Source organism: Notamacropus eugenii, chromosome 2, assembly GCF_028372415.1.
Source record: "Notamacropus eugenii isolate mMacEug1 chromosome 2, mMacEug1.pri_v2, whole genome shotgun sequence".
Taxonomy (NCBI): domain Eukaryota; kingdom Metazoa; phylum Chordata; class Mammalia; order Diprotodontia; family Macropodidae; genus Notamacropus; species Notamacropus eugenii.
The window spans coordinates 327,631,655-327,651,244 of NC_092873.1; the positions used below are offsets into that span (position 1 = coordinate 327,631,655).

The window sequence follows — 19,590 nt, forward strand, 5'->3', positions numbered from 1 at the left end:
TACACACACACACTCCATTTGCTTCATCTTTGGAAAATCCAGATATTTGCCCTTCTCCAATCTTGTAGAAGCTCTCTTATTACCAGGATTATTTTAAGATCACCAACAATGGTAGATCAGCAATCATATCTATCAATTTGTTCAGTAGTCGAGGATATAGTTTACCAGGGCTGGTAATTAATTCATTGAGGGCGATTTTTAGGTATTCTCTTACTATCTCCTTGCTTATCTAGGACATCGACTTCCTATTAGTTGTTTTTGTTCTTTTCTTTCTACTTCACTCTCTTTGACAAATAAAACAGAAGTAAAATAAAAGCTGAGCAGCTCTGCCTTCCTTCCATAATCCAGTATCATCTTCCATTCACCCTTAGTACTGGTCTTCCAAACCCATTCTTTGATCCTTCTTTTTTCTCAATATAATTTTAAAAATAAAAACTCTTTTTTATATCATGAGTTTTCCTTTTTACCCTCATCTGAAAATGAGCAATACTGACCTTATCCAAAACTATACTTTATATTAATCCTCAGTTATCTAACTTGTTTTATATTTTCTGGTTATATCTTTCAAACTAAGCTAAACAGGTTGATAATGAGTTCACCAAAACAGTTTCTTAAGAGAATTCCACTTTTATAACTTATCAGAATTTCCTTTCAATCTTTAGAATATCATTCTTGAGAGTTTCCTAACCCTCCTGTTAACTTCACTGGTTGAATTTTAGTCCAGGGGATTCTACCTAATCTTTCTCTGAACACTTCAGAATCTGCTCTTCCTTGATACAGACAACAAGTCAGACTACACGTATCGTTCCTCGCCTTTATCACAAATTCTAAAATGGAGTCACATTTCATGCCTCAATATCAGACTCCTTATGTGCAGTATATCCCAAAGAAAATATCACTTCTTTTTCTGCTTCTATCAGTCTCCACTTAAGTATTCTTCGCCATGTTTTGCTCCTATGGATATTTATCTTACCCCAGCCTCACTCCACTCTGGCCTTTGCCTATCTTGGCTCTTTTGGATATTCTACGTCTTTCCAGAATCATATTCCAGACATGAGCCATTCTACCAAGTCTCAGTTATCTATGAGGTAAAAGTTTCTTCCTTGGGTTGGGACCTCTACTTCATCTTACTAGACTGCTTATGGTATACAGATTATAATTGGATAATACTTACACCAAAATATGGCTATAATGTTTTTTCTTAGACCACGCTATGAATCTGCACAATAGATTGACTGTCTTAATAGCAAGGTTCATTAATAAAAGTCTTTAGCTCATGAAAATTTTTTTACCAACAAAATTCTACAACAAACAGTGCCAATGTTTATTGCATGGTGTTTCAATAAACTTTCCTTTAAAATAAGCATGGGGGAAAATCAACCAGGAGAACAATATGCACAATAACCATTAACAAACAAGAAAACGTTAAAAAGGAACACAGATTAAATGCAACCTTGGTCCAGGAGTACAGATGATGAAACATACTACCCTTACCTCAGTAGGGAGGTAGAAAATAGGAATGTAGAATGTTGCACCTACTATCATATTGCTATTTCAACTTGTTTTGCTTAACTGTGTCTATTTGGCATAAAGAAGGACTCTATATGGAGAAATGGATATAGGAAATGACCATGGTGTAAAAACCAAGATGCATCAATAAAATGTGAAGCTTTTTTGTTTCGTGTTTTTTTTTTAAAGTAAGCTCAAAGTCTCAAGGTTTTAAGACCTGCTGAAACTAATTCTTTAAAAAAAAAAATCTACATATATATGTATGTATATATATGATCTCAAAGAGCCAATTCACAAAGATGATCATATAGCCATAAAATAGAAAAGACACTCCTTTTCTCTATTCCCTTTAAGAAAACCTTTATAATTCCACTGTAATTCAATATCAAGTGGCTTATGCATAACAACTTCCACTGTTTTCTTTTACTAGAAGAGGAATAAAAATGTAGATGAGTGGTTACACAAAAAAGTCACTTCTTTGATCCTTACCACTATGACCTTAAAATCATTTAAGTTCTGCATTTTAATATTTCCAGCTAGCATGGATTGTCTAAAAACCAAACAAAAAGAAAATATTATATAATGCTGAGTAAAATAATTAAGTGGTTTTTTGCTCCAGAGCTAAGACTAGTTGGAGGATTAATATCTTCAGAAAAATAACACCAATGACGTACAATAGCATGCTTATTCCAAATCTTTATTATCATCCCATGATTACTTCAGCATTTTCCTACTTCCTGAAAACTGACAAATGTGTGAAAGACAGTTATGTATTACTGTTATTTATATGGCACAAAATATTATTTATAACTAAATTACATTTAGTTATTTTTTGGTTTAGATTGCCAAAATCCTTAAAACAGAATGCTAATACCCTTAAGAAAACAAACTCAAAGCTGGAATAACTTCGTACTATCCACCATTCTATTCTGATTCTTCAGCCAATCTGTTTTCAATAAAACCATGAAAAGATAAAATTCCACACTTACCTACTATTTGTCCTCTAACTGTTTCATTATCATTTGGCCCAAGTTTGCACAGATCCAACCGCTGATCTATTTTAAAAGAACAAAAAATGAATAAGCAATTTTAAACTATTAAAGATCAATACAATGACTAGTAAATAAGTTGCTAAAATAACAACACAGAGAATAGATTAAAAATGCAAAACTGAATATCTTAATTTTGGCCATATCTTTACATTCAAGGCTATCAATAAAGAGGTATACATAAAGCTGAGTAAGTAATATTTACATAAAACTGTCAACAACCATTACATTTCAGAAAGCTAATCAATAATAACACATAAGAGTTTGTCATCACCTAGCATGAAATAGAAAGAAAAATATACAAAATCCCTGTGCAGGACTACATAAAAACCAGAAAACTCTATAAAAGATAAGGGATGGTAGGTATCCTGGCGCTAGTCCATGTTCTGAAATTACACTGGAACATAACAAAGTTCAATTCAGCTATCAACAAGTATTAAGTGCCTACATTGTTCCAGGCTCTTATTCACTAGCAGCTCAAATTTTAATGGGGGATACAAATATATAAGTATATACAGAATATAGACATAAAGATAATAAATACAGACAAAAGAAAAGTTGTTGGTTTTGGGGTTTTTTAAGTAGCCTGGGAGGAAGGGCACAAGCCATTGGAGAAATTCAAAAAGGCTTCATATAGAAGGTGCTACTCAAGATGCATCTTAAAAGATGAGAGGGAGTCAGAGAGGCAAAGTAAAGATGAAAGGCATTCCAGGCATGGGTGACAGACAATGCAAAAGCAAAGAGATGGGATGAAGCAGAGTATACGAGGAACAAAGAGAAAGCTAGTTTGGCTGGATCTCAGAATGCAAAAGAGGAACTAATGTATGGTGATGCTAGAAAGACTGGTTGAGGGCAGCAGGTTTTGAAGGGCTTTAAAAGACCAAAAGAGAAGCATATTTTATTCTAATGGGAAGATGAAAATACGATTACTAAGTAGAGGAATGACAGTTAGATCAACACTTAAAAATCACTTTTACAACTATATACACAATGGCCCAGAGTAGGGAAAGGCTTGAAGCAGCAGACCAATTTGGAAGATGTTACAATATTATAGAGAACAGATGATTGGGGTCAGAATTAAAAAGATAGTTATATGAGTAGCGAGAAGGGGTCACACTTAAGAGATGATGTGAAGGTAAAAAATCAGCAAGACTTGGCAAATGAGTGTACATGTGAGGTGAGTGAGAGTGAGGAGTTGATTAAGATTGAGGTTACAAACCTAGGAGACAGAAAGAATGGTAGTGCCTTCAGCAGAAATAGGCAAGCTTAAATCAGGAGTGGTTTAAGTGGCGGAAAGCAGATACAGAGGGAGAAAATTATCAGTTTTGTTTTGAATATTTTGGGTTTGAGATGTCTATAAGACATTCAAGTTTGAAACGTCCAATAGACTATTAGTGATGCAAGACTAAAGTTCAGGGGCAAGAACAGAACTGGATATATGGGTCTGGGTCATCTACAAAGAGCAGATAATTATAAACCCCTGGGAGACACTGAGGTCGTTGAGACAGTAGTGAGAAGAGAGGAGAAGGCAGGCTAGAGCCTTAGGGAATACCCACAGTTGGAGGACAGGATACGGGAACCAAGTCAACCAAGAAGACAGAGAATGGTCATACAGGTAGGAGGAAAATGAAGAGAAAGTATTTCACAAAATCCCGGAGAAGAAAGCGAATCTAAGAAGAGAAGGTCATCAACACTGTCAAATGTAGTTATATAGGTCAAGAAGGATGAGGATTGAGAAAAGATGGCAGACACAGAACCTCCCCCATTCTTCCAGACTCCCACTGGAGTCTGACTAGAAGGTTGGAAAAACACAGTGGCATAAGCAAATACCTCAGCTATCCATACAAAGACAATCATCAATTCTGATTCCAGTAGATTTCTGTTCACATTGGGACTGATGTTTATGGAAGAAAGACATGAAATAATCAAGAGAGTAAGGTGGGAATTTCCAGCTAAGGTTACAAGGCAACTTCAGAACTCAGACTGAATCTCCCTATGGAGGATATAGCACATCACTTATAGATCCAATCATATCTGACTCAAGATGAGAGATTAAATCTCAGTAATTGGGGTGATTTTGATTGGCTTCTGTTTTGTGGACTAAGGATGTATTGGCTAGCTACTGGGAGTATTTTAGGATGTAGTCATCCTTTTATGCTGGGTCTATAAAAAGGGTAACAGTTGTACAATCGGACTCCTTTCCTCTTTCTGGATATATTCAGAGAGTGTCAGGCCCTAACCCTAAGCTAAATACCAGAAACACATGAGTAAACTTTGGTGACTCAAAGGAAGTTTGTTCATAGACACCCTATCTCAGGAACGAACTGACCACACCACCCACCCACCCTGATCCCCAGAAATGGTAGCCTTTTATTAAAGAGGTGATAGCAACCAAGACATTGGTGGTATGCTGGGAGTTCCTAGACACTGCATGCCTGGAGACAGGCCTAGAAATACAGGAGCAAAGGTATAACGCAAGCACGTATACTTTTTTTTTTATTATTATTTTATCTGTTTTCAGTGTTCTACAATCACTTCCATATAACATAGATTTTTTTTCTCTTCCTCCCCCTCCTTCCCTTCTACCTCCCCAAAATGGCATACAACTTTATATAGGTTCTACACATACATTCCTATTAAATACATTTTCATCTTAGTCATGTTGCATAGAAGAATTAAAATGAATGGGAGAAATCATAAAACAAACCAAAACATAATACAAAAGAAAATGATCTGCTACATTTTGTGACTGAATTCCATAGTTATTTCTCTGGATGTGGAAGTCATAAAAGACCATTGGAGTCTTTTTTTATTATTAATTTTATTTATTTTCAGTGTTCTACAATCACTACCATAACTTAGATTTTTTTTCTCCTCCCTCACCCCTTCCTCCCCAAGATGGCATACAATGTTATATAGGTTCTACACATACAGTCCTATTAAATACATTTTCACTATACTCATGCTGTGTTGAAGAATTAAAGTAAGTGGGAGAAATCATCTAACAAAACACAACACAATACACACACACACACACACACACACACAAATGATCTGCTACATTCTGCAATTGAATTCCATAGTTCTTTCTCTGGATGTGGAAGGTATTTTGCCTTAAAAAACCACTGGGAATTTTTTTAAGTCCTTGCATTGCAATGAAGTTCCAAATCTACCAGAAAAAACTCTTGCACACTGTGGTCGTTGCTGTGCACAAAGTTCTCCAGGTTCTGCTCCTTTCACTCAACATCAGATTGTACAAGTTTTTCCAGGCCTCTCTGAAGTCTTCCTGTTCATCATTTCTCATAGCACAACAGTATTCCATTACATTCATATACCATAATTTATTCAGCCATTCCCCAACTGATAAGCATCCCCCTTGATTTCTGGTTTTTGGCCACCACAAAGAATGCTGCTATAAATATTACTGTACATGTGGGACCCTTTCCCATTTTTATGATCTCTTGGGGATAGAGTCCTAGAAGCAATATTGCTGGGTCAAAGGGTATGCACACTTTTGTAGCCCTTTGGGCATAGTTCCAAATTGCTCTCCAGAATGGTTAGATCAGTTCACAGCTCCACCAACAATGAATTAGTGTTTCAACTCTCTCACATCCTCTCCAACATTTATCATCTTCCTGTTTTGTCATGTTAGTCAATCTGATAGGTGTGATGTGGTATCTCAGAGTTGTTTTGACTTGCATCTCTCTAATCAATAGTGATTTTTAGCATTTTTTCCATATAACTACATATAATTTTATTTTCTTCCTCTGAAAACTGCCTGTTCATATCTTTTGACCATTTATCAATTGGGGAATGACTTGCATTTTTGTACATTTGACTCAGTTCTCTATATATTCTAGAAATGAGGCCTTTATCACAGATATTAGCTGCAAAAATTCTTTCCCAGTTTTCTGCCTCCCTCCTAATCTTGGTTGTATTGGGTTTCATTGTGCAAAATGAAACCCAAGTTTAATGTAATCAAAATTATCCATTCTGCATTTTATAATGCTATCTTTTGCTTAGTCAAAAATTCTTCCCTTCTCCATAAATCTGACAAATACTATAAACAAATTAGGGGAGCAAAGAATAGTGTATCAGTCTTTGTACCTAGATCATGTATCCATTTGGACTCTATTTTTGAGTATGGTGCCAGGCATTAGTTTATGCCCAGTTTTCATCACACTGTTATCCAGTTTTCCCAGCAATTTTTGTCAAACAGTGAGTTCTTATCCCAGAAGCTGGGGTCCTTGGATTTATCAAACAGTTGATTGCTACATTCATTAACAGGTATGTCTTGAGTACCTAAACTATTCCACTGGTCTACCCTTCTGTTTCTTAGCTAATACTAAGTGGTTTTGATAACTGTTACTTTAGAATACAATTTGAGATCTGGTAGGGCTAGGCCACTTTCCCTAGCATTCCTTTTCATTAGTTCCCTTCATATTCTGGACCTTTTGTTCTTCCAGATAAATTCTGACATTATTTTTTCTAGCTCTAGAAAATAATTTTCTGACAGTCTGACTGGTATGGCACTGAATAAGTAAAATAACTTAGGTAGAATTGTCATTTTTATTATACTGGCTCAGTCAACCCACGAGCAACTGATGTTTTTTCACTTACTTAGACCTGACTTTGTGCAAAAAGTATTTTGTAATTGTGTTCATGGAGTCCCTGGATTTGTTTTGGCAGGTAGACTCCCAAATGTTTTATAATGTCTACCCTATCTTTAAATGGGATTTCTCTTTCTATCTCTTGCCATGGGGCTTTGTTAGTAATATATACAAATGTGGAAGATTTGCGTGGATTTATTTTGTAACATGCCACTTTGTGCCAAAGCTGTTTATTATTACAAGTACTATTTTACTTGAATCTCTTGGATTCTCTGAGTGTATCATCATATCATCTGCAAAGAGTGATAATTTAGTTCCTTCTTTGCCTAATCTAATTCCTTCAATTTCTTTTTCTTCTCATTGCTACAGCTAACATTTCTAGTACCATACTGAATAATAGCGGTCATAATGGGCATCCTGGTTTCACCCCTGATCTTACTGGAAATACATCTAGCTTATCTCCATTGCACATATTGCTTGCTGAAAGTTTTAGGTAGATACTGCTTATTATTTTATGGCAAGTTCCATTTAATCCTATGTTCTCCAGGGTTTTTAATAGGAATCGGTGTTGCATTTTGTCAAAAGCTTTTTCTGCATCTATTGAGATAATCATATGGTTTCTGTTAGTTCTGTTGTTATGATCAATAATGCTAATAGTTTTCCTAATATTGAACCAGTCCTGCATTCCTGGTATAAATTCTACCTGATCATAATGTATTATTCTTGTGATAAGTTGCTGTATTATTTTTACTAAAATTGTATTTAAAATTTTTCATCTATATTCATTAAAGAAATTAGTCTATAATTTTCTTTCTCTGTTTTGGCTCTTCCTGGTTTAGGTATCAAAACCATATTTGTATCATAAAAAGAATTTGGGAGGACTCCTTCCTCAATTTTTCCAAATAGTCTATATAGTACTGGAATTAACTGTTCTTTAAATGTTTGATAGAATTCACTTATAAATCCATCCAGCCTTGGAGATTTTTTCCAAGGGAGTCCATTGACAGCTTGTTCAATTTCTTTTTCTGAGATAGGGCTGTTTAAGTATTCAACTTCCTCTTCTGTTAATCTGGGCAATTTATATTTTTTAAAATAATCATCCATCTCACTTAGATTGTTGAATTTATGGGTATAAAGTTAGGCAAAGTAATTTCTAATTATTGTTTCAATTTCCTCCTCATTGGAGGTGAGTTGACCCTTTTCATCTTTGATATTGGTAATTTGGTTTACTTCTTTCTTTTTTTAATCAAATTGACCAAAGGTTTGTCAGTTTTATTGTTTTTTTTTGTAAAACCAACTCTTAGGTTTATTTAGTAGTTCAATAGTTTTCTTAATTTCACTTTTATTAATCTCTTCTTTGGTTTTCAGTATTTCTAATTTGGTACTTACTTGGAGACTTTCAATTTGTTCTTTTTCGAGCTTTTTCAGCTACATGCCCAACTCGTTGATCTCCTCTTTCTCTATTTTATTCATGCAGGCATTCAAAGATATAAAGCTTCCCCTAAGAACTGCTTTTGCAGTATCCCATAAGATTTAGTAGGTTGTCTCATTATTGTCATTCTCTTGAATGAAGTTGTTGATTGTTTCTATGATATGTTATTTAACTCACTCATTCTTTAGGACTGGAGTATTTAGTTTCCAATCAATTTTTGGTTTATCTTTCCACAACCTTTTATTACATATAATTTTTATTGCATTATGATCTAAGAAGGATGCATTGACTATATCTGCCTTTCTGCACTGGATTGTGAGGTTTTTATGCCCTAGTACATGGTCAATTTCCGTATATGTGCCATGTACCGCTTCTATTCCCATTCAATTTTCTCCAGAGATCTATCATATCTACCTTATCCAGTGTTTTATTCACCTCCTTTCTTATTTATTTTAAGGTTAGATTTATCAAGTTCAGAGAGGGGAAGGTTGTCTATTTCTTCCTGTAACTCCCTTAACTCCTCCTCTAAGAATTTGGATGCCATACCACTTGGAGCATATATGTTTAGTAATGATATTGCTTCGTTGTTTATGGTACCTTTTAGCAGGATATAGTTTCCTTCCTTATCTCTTTTGATTAGATCTATTTCTCCTTTTACTTTGGCTGAGATTAGGATTGCTACCCCTGCTTTTGTTACATCAGCTGAAGTACAACATATTCTGTTCCAACCTTTTACCTTTACCTTGTTTGTAAAATGTGTGTCTTGTAAACAATATATAATTGGAATATGGTTTTTAATCCATTCTGCTATCCATCTCCATTTTATGGGAGACTTCATCCCATTTACATTCACAGTTATGGATTACTATCTGTGTCTTTCCCTCCATCTTCTTTCCCAATGTCTGTGCTTTTGGTTCTCCCTTCTCCCTTCCCCCCCCCCCCACAATAGTTTTAATTTTTGACCAACACCTCCTGCAGTCTTCCCTTCCTTTTCTCAGCCCCCCTCCCTTTTACTGCCCTTTACCCTTACTACTTCTTCCCTCACTTTTAGCCTCCCCTCCCCATTCTTTCCCCCTTCCCCTCCTACTGCCTATAGTTAGTTAGATTTATATACTTAAGTTTGTTGTTCCCTCCTTGAACCAAATCAGATGAGAGTATCTCTCAAACAATGCTCATCTCCCTCCCCTTTCCCTCTACTGTATTGTAATTCTGTGCCTCTTCCTGTGATATAATTTACCATTTTCTGCCTCTTCTATTTCACATCTCCTGTTACAAGCCCTTCACACCCTTAAATCACATTTTTATCATCACATCATTTACTTTATACCCACTCCCTCTATCTATGTATATCCCTTTTATATTTCATAAGAGAAATACAATTCTCAAGATTAACAAATATCATCTTCCCTTATAGGGAATTAAATAATTTGCCCATATTGAGTAACATGTTTTTCTTTTCCCCTGTTTACCTTGTTATGCCTGTCTTGAGACCTGCATTTGAAGACTGAATTTTCTATTGAGTTCTGGCTTTTTTATCAGGAAGGTCTGGAAATTCCTTATTTCATTGAATGTTGATCTCCTTGCCTGAAATATTTTGCTCAATTTTGCAGGTAATTGATCCTTGGTTGTAGTCCCACCTCCTTTGCCTTACAGAACATCATATTCCAATTCCTTCGATCTTTTAAAGCAGAAGCTACAAGATCCTATGTGATCCTAACTGGAGCTCATCAATATCTGAATGGTTTCTTTCTGTCTACCTGTAGTATTTTCTCCTTCACTTGATAGTTCAGGAATGTGGCAATGATATTCCTTGGTGTTTTTCGGGAGATGAATGGTAGATTCTTTCAATGATTATTTTGCCCTCTGGATCTAGAATTTCTGGGCAGTTTTCCTTGATGATTTCTTGGAAGATATTGTCCAGGCTCTTTTTTTTCATCATGGCTTTTTGGTAGACCAATAATTCTTAGATTTTTCTCTCCTGATTCTATTTTCCAGGTCAATTGTTTTTCCCATAAGATAGTTTACATTTTCTTCTATCTTTTCATTCTTTAGATTATGTTTGACCGATTCTTGATGTCTCATGGAGTCATTAGTTTCTCCTTGCCCAATTCTAATTTTTATCAAATTGTTTTCTTCAGTTAACGTTTGCATCTCCTTTTCCATCTGTCCAATTATTCCTTTTAAGGAATTATTTTCTCCAGTTCGTTTTTGTACTTCCTTTTCCATTTGTCCAATTTTCCTTTTTAAAGAGCTATTCTCTTCAGTGAATTCTTTTCTCATACTTTTAAAATCACTGGTCAGTTTTTCTTCTGTTTCTTTCTTCAGCTCTTCCAAGAGTGTTCTTTGTGCATGCGACCAGTTCATAGTCCCTTCTGAAGTTTCAGATGGGAGTACAGTCTCAATACTGACCTCTTTGGTATTCGTGTTTTGGTCCTTGTCCCCATAGAAAGATTCTATGGTCCTTTCCTTCCTGCTTTGCTTCTTACTCATGATGATGACACTTTGTGTATTGTAGCCTCTGGTTCTTTCAGCTAGAAGCTAAAGAACCTGGTGTAAAGCTGGCTGGTGTGAGAAAGCAGAGGACAGGTGAACTCTTTTTTGTGGGGGGGAGGGTTCCCCAGATTAGCCCTGGAACTAGCTTGTTAAGGGTGGGGGAGGGGTGGTCTGGTCAAGGACATCTCCTCAATCGAGCTAGAGCACAGGCAACCTCAGCCATTGGTGATCCCGGCTGCCCTCGTGTCTTCCCGTTTCCACTGGAGTACTGAGGCACACCTGGGGTCCTGTTGTTGGTGGTTGCAAGGCTCCACCCCTCTGAGGCTCCAGATCTCCCGGTTCGCTGAGGTGGGGCTGTTTGGGACAGCTTTGGTCCTCTGCCACAGCCAGAGGAATCCTCCTTAGTGATTTTCCTAGCCTCGCATGCTATGAGACTGTTTGACCCTTCTTCTGATCCCACTGATTCAGGATTTTTCTAGGGAAATATTTTATGGTTCTTTCAAGGTCAACAAGGGGAGGGGGAGAGAGCATTTACCGATCACTCTGCCATTTTGGCTCCCAGAAGTTCAAGTAGCTGACTTACAGAAATTTAATCTGCAGGCTGATAGTTTCAGGAGCAGCCACTGTAGACACCTGGGGCTCTATGGCTCTCACTCCGCTCCACTGGACTTCTGCTCTGGGCTGCTGTTCCACTGTGCTGTCACTGCCTCAGACCACCCCAGGGCTTTCCTACTTGGCCCTGCTGCAGTTGGGATGCACTGCATTGTGTGCTATGTGCTCCTCCACCCCCATGGAACAGATCCTTCCTGTTGACCTTCCAGTCTGTCCTGGGTTGTGAATCTGCCACAGTCTGTTTCCTACTGGATTCCACCCCTCCAAAATTTGGTCAGATTCTCTTTTTAGAGGTATCTGAGGGAGTGAGTCTAAGAGCTTGGGTGAGTAGTTGTTCTCACTCTGTCATCTCAGCTCCACCAAGTCCATATACTTTCAACCAAGAGTGGGGAACCATGTGGCCAAGTGTTGGAAATTTCTGTCTAACATCTAGAAAAAAGAAGTTCCTACAGCATGAGCTACAAGACAGCCATTCAGGAAAGAAGTTATTTCCTTCCAAGAGAAGTACAAATCCTTAGAATGGTATCAAAGAGTTGAAGGCATAAACCTTACATCCTTTAGGTGAATCACAAGAATTTCAAGAAGTTGCCCCTCCAACAATATCAAATTTGCCTCCCTTTTCAGGGGAGTCAAAACCCCTGATAGACCATCTTCCAGGTGAAGGATCAGCCTATTATTAAGAAGGACTCTAGCAAGAATCTTGCCAGCAATGACTAAGAGAGAGACATCCTCCCCCACCCCTGCCGCGACTGTCGCAGGACAATCTATTCCCTTTACCCTTATAGAGATGGACAGTGAAGGCATCCTTGAACTCCTGGGGGACAACCTCTTCTTGCCATATAACCTGGAATATTTCAGTCAGCTTTATATGAGCAATGGTCCCCCCACCTTGTAAATCTCAGTTGGAATAGAATCAGCACCAGGTGCTTTGCCACATGAAAGGAGCCTAATGGCCCTCAAAACCTCTTCTTCATTTGGAAGGTTAGCTAAGGAGGGACTGATTTCAATCTGAGGTAAATGGTCAGTGGCCTCAGCATTGATTGATGAGGATCTCTTCAAAACACTATGGAAGTGTTCAGCCCATCTCTCCAGGATCATATCCTTATCAATAATCAATGTGGCTCCATCAGCACTGAGTAGTTATGATACACCATAGGTTTGTGATCCATAAATGGCTTTCAGGAAATCATAAAAGCACTTTGCATTGTTACTATCAGCATAAAACTGAATTTCATATGCCTTCTTACTGAGTCAGAAATCTTGCATCTCTCGCTAAGCTTTGCTTGTACTTTGCTTCTGATGGAAGCTGCCCTCTTACAGATAGATGAACTATTCTGCTGGTAAATCCTGTGGAGTTCTCTTTTTTCATTCAGCAGCTTCTGGATTTTCCTATCATTTTCATCAAACCAGTCTTGGTGTTTACAAGTGTTCTGACTCAGATGAGCAAATGGGGTGCTGTACACCATATCTCTGAAAGATGCCCACTCCTTTTCTGCTTCACTTTTGCCAACTGTGTTTTGGCTCTACTTTTCGTACAAGTTAGCAACAAACTTCACACACAGAGAAGAATTCTAATTTACTGACATTAATTCTTCTGGTAGTCATTTTGCCTTGGGGGTGGCACTTTTGATGAAGGTGAATATCTAGCTTGGAAAGAATAAGTCTATGATCACTCCAGCACTCTGCATTACACATTGCTTTTGTAACTCTCACATCTTGTCTGTCTCTTTTCCTTATAATCACATAGTCCATTAGATGTCAGTGTTTGCTGAGAGGGTGCATCCATGAAGTTTTATTGCGTTGAGGTAAGCAGAAAACAGTGTTGGTGATGAGGCACAAGTCTTCAGCACTAAATGACCATTGTTTTTGCTGTTTCCAACTCCATTCCTCCCTAGGACTCCCTGCCAAGTCTTGTAGTCTGAGCCTACTCTAGAATTAAAGTCACCCAGAATTATAAGCTTGCCCTCTTTTGGCACACTGATGATTTTTCCTTTGATCTTATCAGGGTTCATCATGGTGGGAGCATAGGCATTGATGATGGTGGCATGGCATTTTCCTGCAAGTGGCAATCGCATTGTCATGAGCCTGCCATTCACTCTTTTTGGTTTACCTGCTTGCTCACTAGATTAGTTTTGATTGCAAAACCTATGCCAGCTTCATGGCACTCCCATTTACTGCGATCCCTCCAGAAAAATGTGTGTCCAGTTCCAACTTACTGAAGCTGGCCTTCATTTGCCACCCTTGTTTCATTCAGGGCTGCTATTTGGATGCAATATGTATTGAGTTCTCTTGCAACTAGAGCAAGTAAGCTAAGAAGATGCAGCTAAGGCGAATCTGAATGAGCAACCACATAAACAGGAAGACAATCAGCAAAGAAAAGTGCCACAGAAACTCAAGGAGGAGAAGTTGTTTAAGAGGATGGGTAGTAGATAGTATAAAATGCTGCCGAGAAGTAAAGAAATGCAAAGACAAGAAATGTAGGTTCTTGCAGATGGGGAAGAGGTGAAGCTCAACTGGAGAGGGAGAATTTTATTAAAGGTTATAAGCTATTCTGAATCCTTTATGTTTTCCCTCATATTTTCTAAGGGATGAAATAAAAGCTGCACTGTACTCAAAATGTCTTAATTACTTGAAAGCTTGCACAGGGGCTGGGGACCCTTTTATTTACATCTGTGGAGAAGTAGATTTGGGGTTTATTCAAGCCATATTTTGAAGTTCCCAGGGGAAACTCAGGGTAGCATTACAGCAAAATAAGCCAAAGTGTTTTTATTTGGGAAGCTTCCCCAAAATTAAACCTAATCTTTGCAAGGACGATACTTAAGGGGCTGGGCCTTGGGTTGTAAATATACAATATTTTAACATTTTTCCTCTTCCTTACATCTCAAGGGTTATACATAGTTAACGCTTTATACTTCCTTGCATTTCTGTATTGGAAAAAACATACCCGGCCATGCTATCAAACCATAAATATAGGTACTCATTGCTTTACAGAATAGATATATTCCACTGAATTGACTTTAAGGCAAGTTCTAATTTCCTCTTAACATTAATTACTAGATGGCCCAGTTCTAAATTTAGAGTTAGGAAGAGCTTAATTCAAATCCTGCTTCAGACATTTACTAGTTGTGGGATACTGGACAAGCTATTTAACTTCTCTTAAGCCTCAGTTTCCTAGCTCAACATTAGGAAAATAATCAACATAGTTATCGTATTTTTTTTTTTAAAAATCCCAACCACATGATTATGTCAATAAATAAAAACTTTTGAAATGATTATGCTAAAAACCCTACAATATATAGGTATAGAGAGACTATTATAAAAAATTATTTACTTAAAACTAAAAGCAAACAGTACATGGAAGGGGATATACCAGACCCTATCCAAAAAAATACAGGAGCAGTGCAAGGATGCCTACTCTTCCCATTATTATTTGATACAGTTATAGAAATGCTGTCAATAATAAGTTAGGAGAAAGAGGTCAAAAATATAAAGACAAGCAAAAAGGAAGCAAAACCATCCTTATATGCAGATGATATGATGGTTTATTTAGAAGATCCAGCAAATCAACAAAAATAATAATTGAGATAATAAATAGCTTCACCAAAGTTGCATGCTAAAAAATAAATCCTCAAATCCAACAGCATACAAATTCAAGAGCCAATAACAGAAAGGGATATCTCATTCTAAATAATTACAAAATCACAAAATATTTGTATAGATTCGATTACAAAGTGCTGCTTAAAGAAACAGAGATCAAATTGCGAGAGAAATATTTAGTACTCTTGGCTGGACTGTATCAATGTAATCAAAATGACATTATTACCAAAGCTAATTTATACTACTGATGCTACACCAATCAAATTATCAAAAGTATATTTTATAGAGCTCAATAAAACAGTAACAAAATTCATCTGAAAAAATGAAAGATACATACCACTGAAAGTGATAATAAAAAGAGGTAAGGATAACAGAGTGAAGGAAGCAGAGTCAAAAAATAAACACTCAATGACTACAACAATGAGCCACTAAAAAAATCACAGTGAATGGTGCAAAATCATAAAGAACAAGCATAGTCCAAAGAAGAGATATGAGAAGACATCCCCACCCCACTCCTTTGCAGAGATGGGAAGTCCACAAGTATTGCACAATGCACATATATGTCAAACTTTTCCAATGTACTGATCAGCTATACTGATTTTTTTTCCTTTTATGTCTTCAAAAATAATATTTGTTATATGGGAGGAGGAGGGGACAGATGCTGGGGAAAACTATGCTGGTACAAAAAAGGTACCAATAAAAAATTTATTTAAAACAAAAACAGATGCAAAAATTAATTACAAAGCTGGAGATAAGTGTTTAAGAATAAAAATTCACACAGAGTAATGAAAAGAAAAAGAGAGTAAAGACCCTACGGCATGCTATCCATTATAATATACAAGCAGCAGCAAATGTCTACTGAATAGTTCATTTTTCCTATATGAAATCCTAGGTGCCTTCCTTCGCTGTTAGCCACCCTTTCAAACCCTACCCAGACGATACTAATTTCCTTTAAATACTCTAGAACCCACTGACCCTGCATTTCTATCTCACAAAACCTTAATTCTTATTCATTTTAATTGTGTATTTATACTATAAGACTTCCATAGTTTGCCAAATGGTATCATCATTTAGTATAATGTATCCAAACTTTAAAATTTCCCTACATTTTAAGTTTATTTCCATAAAACAAAATACTCTCTTTTTATCAATTCATTAAATTAAAAATTCTCAAAATGTAGGAATAACATCTACTTAAAAGAGATTTCAGAGATGACCAAGTCCATCCCTCATTTTACAGATGAAGAAACTGAAGCCAAGATGAAAAAAATACAAAAACCTCATAATGATAGGCATTGTTTAAAAGAATAATTGTGTGAAATAAAGCTATTTTTATAGCCTCTTAGATGAATCAATATATTGCCAACCTAGTTCTAATCAAATGTATTTGTATAAAATACTCATGCAAAAGAAGTACTTTCTTGGTTCCTGTTCACTTAAAAGTCATTCTGAATTATGACATGATCTCATGCTATTTATACTATGTAAAGATCTTCAGTACAATACTGAGATTTACTTAAGCACTTTACATTTTTTTTCTCTATCAGGTAAAAATATCATCTTATATAATAACTTCATTTTTATCAAATAATAATTATACTTCACATCAATCTTTTCCACATTACAACATTTAAATAAAATTCACCTAAATTTCCAAACCAATTACTAAAACAAGAGGAATAAAGCAGAAGAAACAGAAAGGGATGACATACATGACATGTGAATTGTTACCAATTCAAAGCATTCAATTAATTAGAAAATGGCCCTCACATTTGTTTTATCTCTAGGATGTAAATTCTAGCAATAAATTAATTTTAACCAAATTTCACTGAAACAAATTAATTTGGTAACTTTCAAAGTTAATAATAAGTTGTGTGTGGTGGCACATGCTATTGAGGAGGCCAAGATCTCTTGACCTTGAGATTTCTGAGCTGCAGAGGACTATGCCAATGTAGTATCTCCACTAAATTAATATGGTGAGAACCTAGGAATGACAGATCACCAGATTGCCTAAAGAGGGTTAAAACCAGCCCAGGCTGGAAAACAGAGTATGTCAAAGCTCCTTCGCTAATCAATAGTGCATCGGGTTTCTGAGTAAGTCTAACACACTCCAACCTGGGTAAGATACCAAATAAAGTTCATGAATAGGAATGCTTATAGCTACAACTAATTTTAAGGGGCATTATTATATCTTTGATGTTTTTCCCAAATAAACAAAAGCAAAAATGTCCTCTTATTTACTTACAACCAGTGTCTTTAAGGCGGTTGATGGCATTGGAAAGAAGTCGAACACAACCAAGAAACCCAGCACCTTGTTTTTTATGGATCTTCTTGTGATTCCACACACTGATTGTTACAGAATCCGATTTTCCAATATACCTGCAAAATAAAATAACTATGTAAACAATACCTTGGTGAGTATGAAAGGCAATAAGATTTTTCAGATTCTCTTTTTATTTCTGAAAGTTACAAATATTTTCCAGTGAGAAGCAATAAAAAAAATATTCTGGTAACTTCAACACTAACAAAATGTTATAATATAAGCAGATCTTTGATTCAGTCAAGTCATATGGCTAATGTATTAAAATTTTGCTTTAGTATTTCATCAACTTTTTAAAAATTCCAATACAGCCTACTTCTGACACCATTTAAGCTGCATAATAATTTCTGATATTGAAAAAATGCTTATTTCAGTAAGAAACATCTAAGAAAATACTTGGGGATTTATAATTATTACTCCTTAATGATTTAGAAAATGTGATTGCATAAATGCATTCCAATTTGTTATAAAAAATTAAGCATTTAATAGTCACATTACATATTATTTCAACTTCAAGGGATGTTGTCAAGGTTGACAGACCAAAAATCTGACCTACCTGAAATGTTTAAAATTGCCGTAGAACTGGAATGTGCATGCTCATGTAACGCTTTATCCCTGCTTCTTTCCTGTATGCAGGCCTTGAGAGAACAGGACTCTTGCAGATTTCACTTCACTGCCTGCAGACAAGCAGAGCAGGGAAAAGCGTTACTGCACATGTCTGTGCATATACCTACATATAGATATATAGATAAATATATATATAAAATGCTACTCCACAGCTGATTGTTAACATGGCTAAAATAGGTACAAACTTTAAGATAACAATAATGGCAAAAGAATCCTTTAAATGTATCAGTGTCTGTAAGAAGTCAAATTTTTGGTCCAACAACCTTGACTTGAAAGCTTCTACTTCATAAAACAGAGCATGATAAAGTCATACAAGAAGAGCTAATACAGTAAACTGAAAAGGCCTGATCAGTTTCATTCAACACATAAAGTATTCTTAATTTATCTGTCTATTCTTCTAGTTTCCTGATCTTGGTACATATATATAACATACTATCATAAAGCAGCTTCAAATTTACTATTTAATCTATTTTTAAAAAAGAAAATGACATTTAAAAGTCAAAAATACTTCTAAAAAAATCTTTGGTGCTCTATATATTTGTGAGAAAGAACATCCCATGTTCACAGGAATAATGTTTTATTATTGTTTCTACGATGCTATTTTAATAAATACCTTTGCTTTCAGCTAAAAAAAATTAATCTTAATTTTTTAAAAATAGTTATTAGTTACCCACAGATTAAGGTGATATTATGTGTTATAGAAAAAGCTTGAAATTACCCCCCCCCCAATATTAGACCAAAAAATATTTGAAATGAATTGTTGAATTGACTACCCTTAGCAGTTCCATTTATTAATTCAGTGGCCTGCCTAGAGACACAATAAAAAACATTTTTAGCATGCAGATTTCTCTGAAACAGGCTTGATAGAAGGTAAGGTACTCTCTACCAGATGAAATAGGCAAAAAGTAAAGAATCAGACTTCAAACATAAAAGTTAAATCACAATGAAATAAAGTAAGAATTCATATATGTTAGAGTTACTGAGAAAAAGGGGGTGGGGAGTTGATAGCTAGTGATATAAAAAAAAATAAGAAAAAAGTATATAAATAAAACAAGTAGAAGGAAGTTCAGAAGAGGGCACAGTGAAGTAGGGAAGTTTTATAACTGCCATATTACATTTAATGGGCAAATAGATGGGAAATGGATAGAACACTGGGCCTAGAGTCAGAACAACTTGAGCTCAAATACGGCCCATGTGACCCTAGGCAAGTCACTTAACTCTGTTGGCCTCAGTTCCTCATCTGTGAAATGAACAGGAAAAGAAAACGGCAAACCTTTCCAGTAACTTTATACCAAGAAAACCCCAAAAGGGTTCACAAAGAGTTGGACACAGCTGAAATGA

At 36.0% G+C, this 19,590-nt stretch overlaps 1 protein-coding gene across 2 annotated transcripts in view; it reads right to left on the reverse strand.

Moving 5' to 3' along the window:
• SMURF2 (SMAD specific E3 ubiquitin protein ligase 2) overlaps positions 1-19,590 on the reverse strand; it is a 150,377-nt gene that overhangs the window by 61,967 nt on the left and 68,820 nt on the right. For both annotated transcript variants that reach the window (XM_072645431.1, XM_072645430.1), the window contains 2 exons: positions 17,548-17,681; positions 2,499-2,564 (listed from right to left, as the gene is read on the reverse strand). In XM_072645431.1, coding sequence (XP_072501532.1) covers positions 2,499-2,564; positions 17,548-17,681 — 200 coding nt within the window. The remainder of the gene's footprint in view (positions 1-2,498; positions 2,565-17,547; positions 17,682-19,590) is intronic.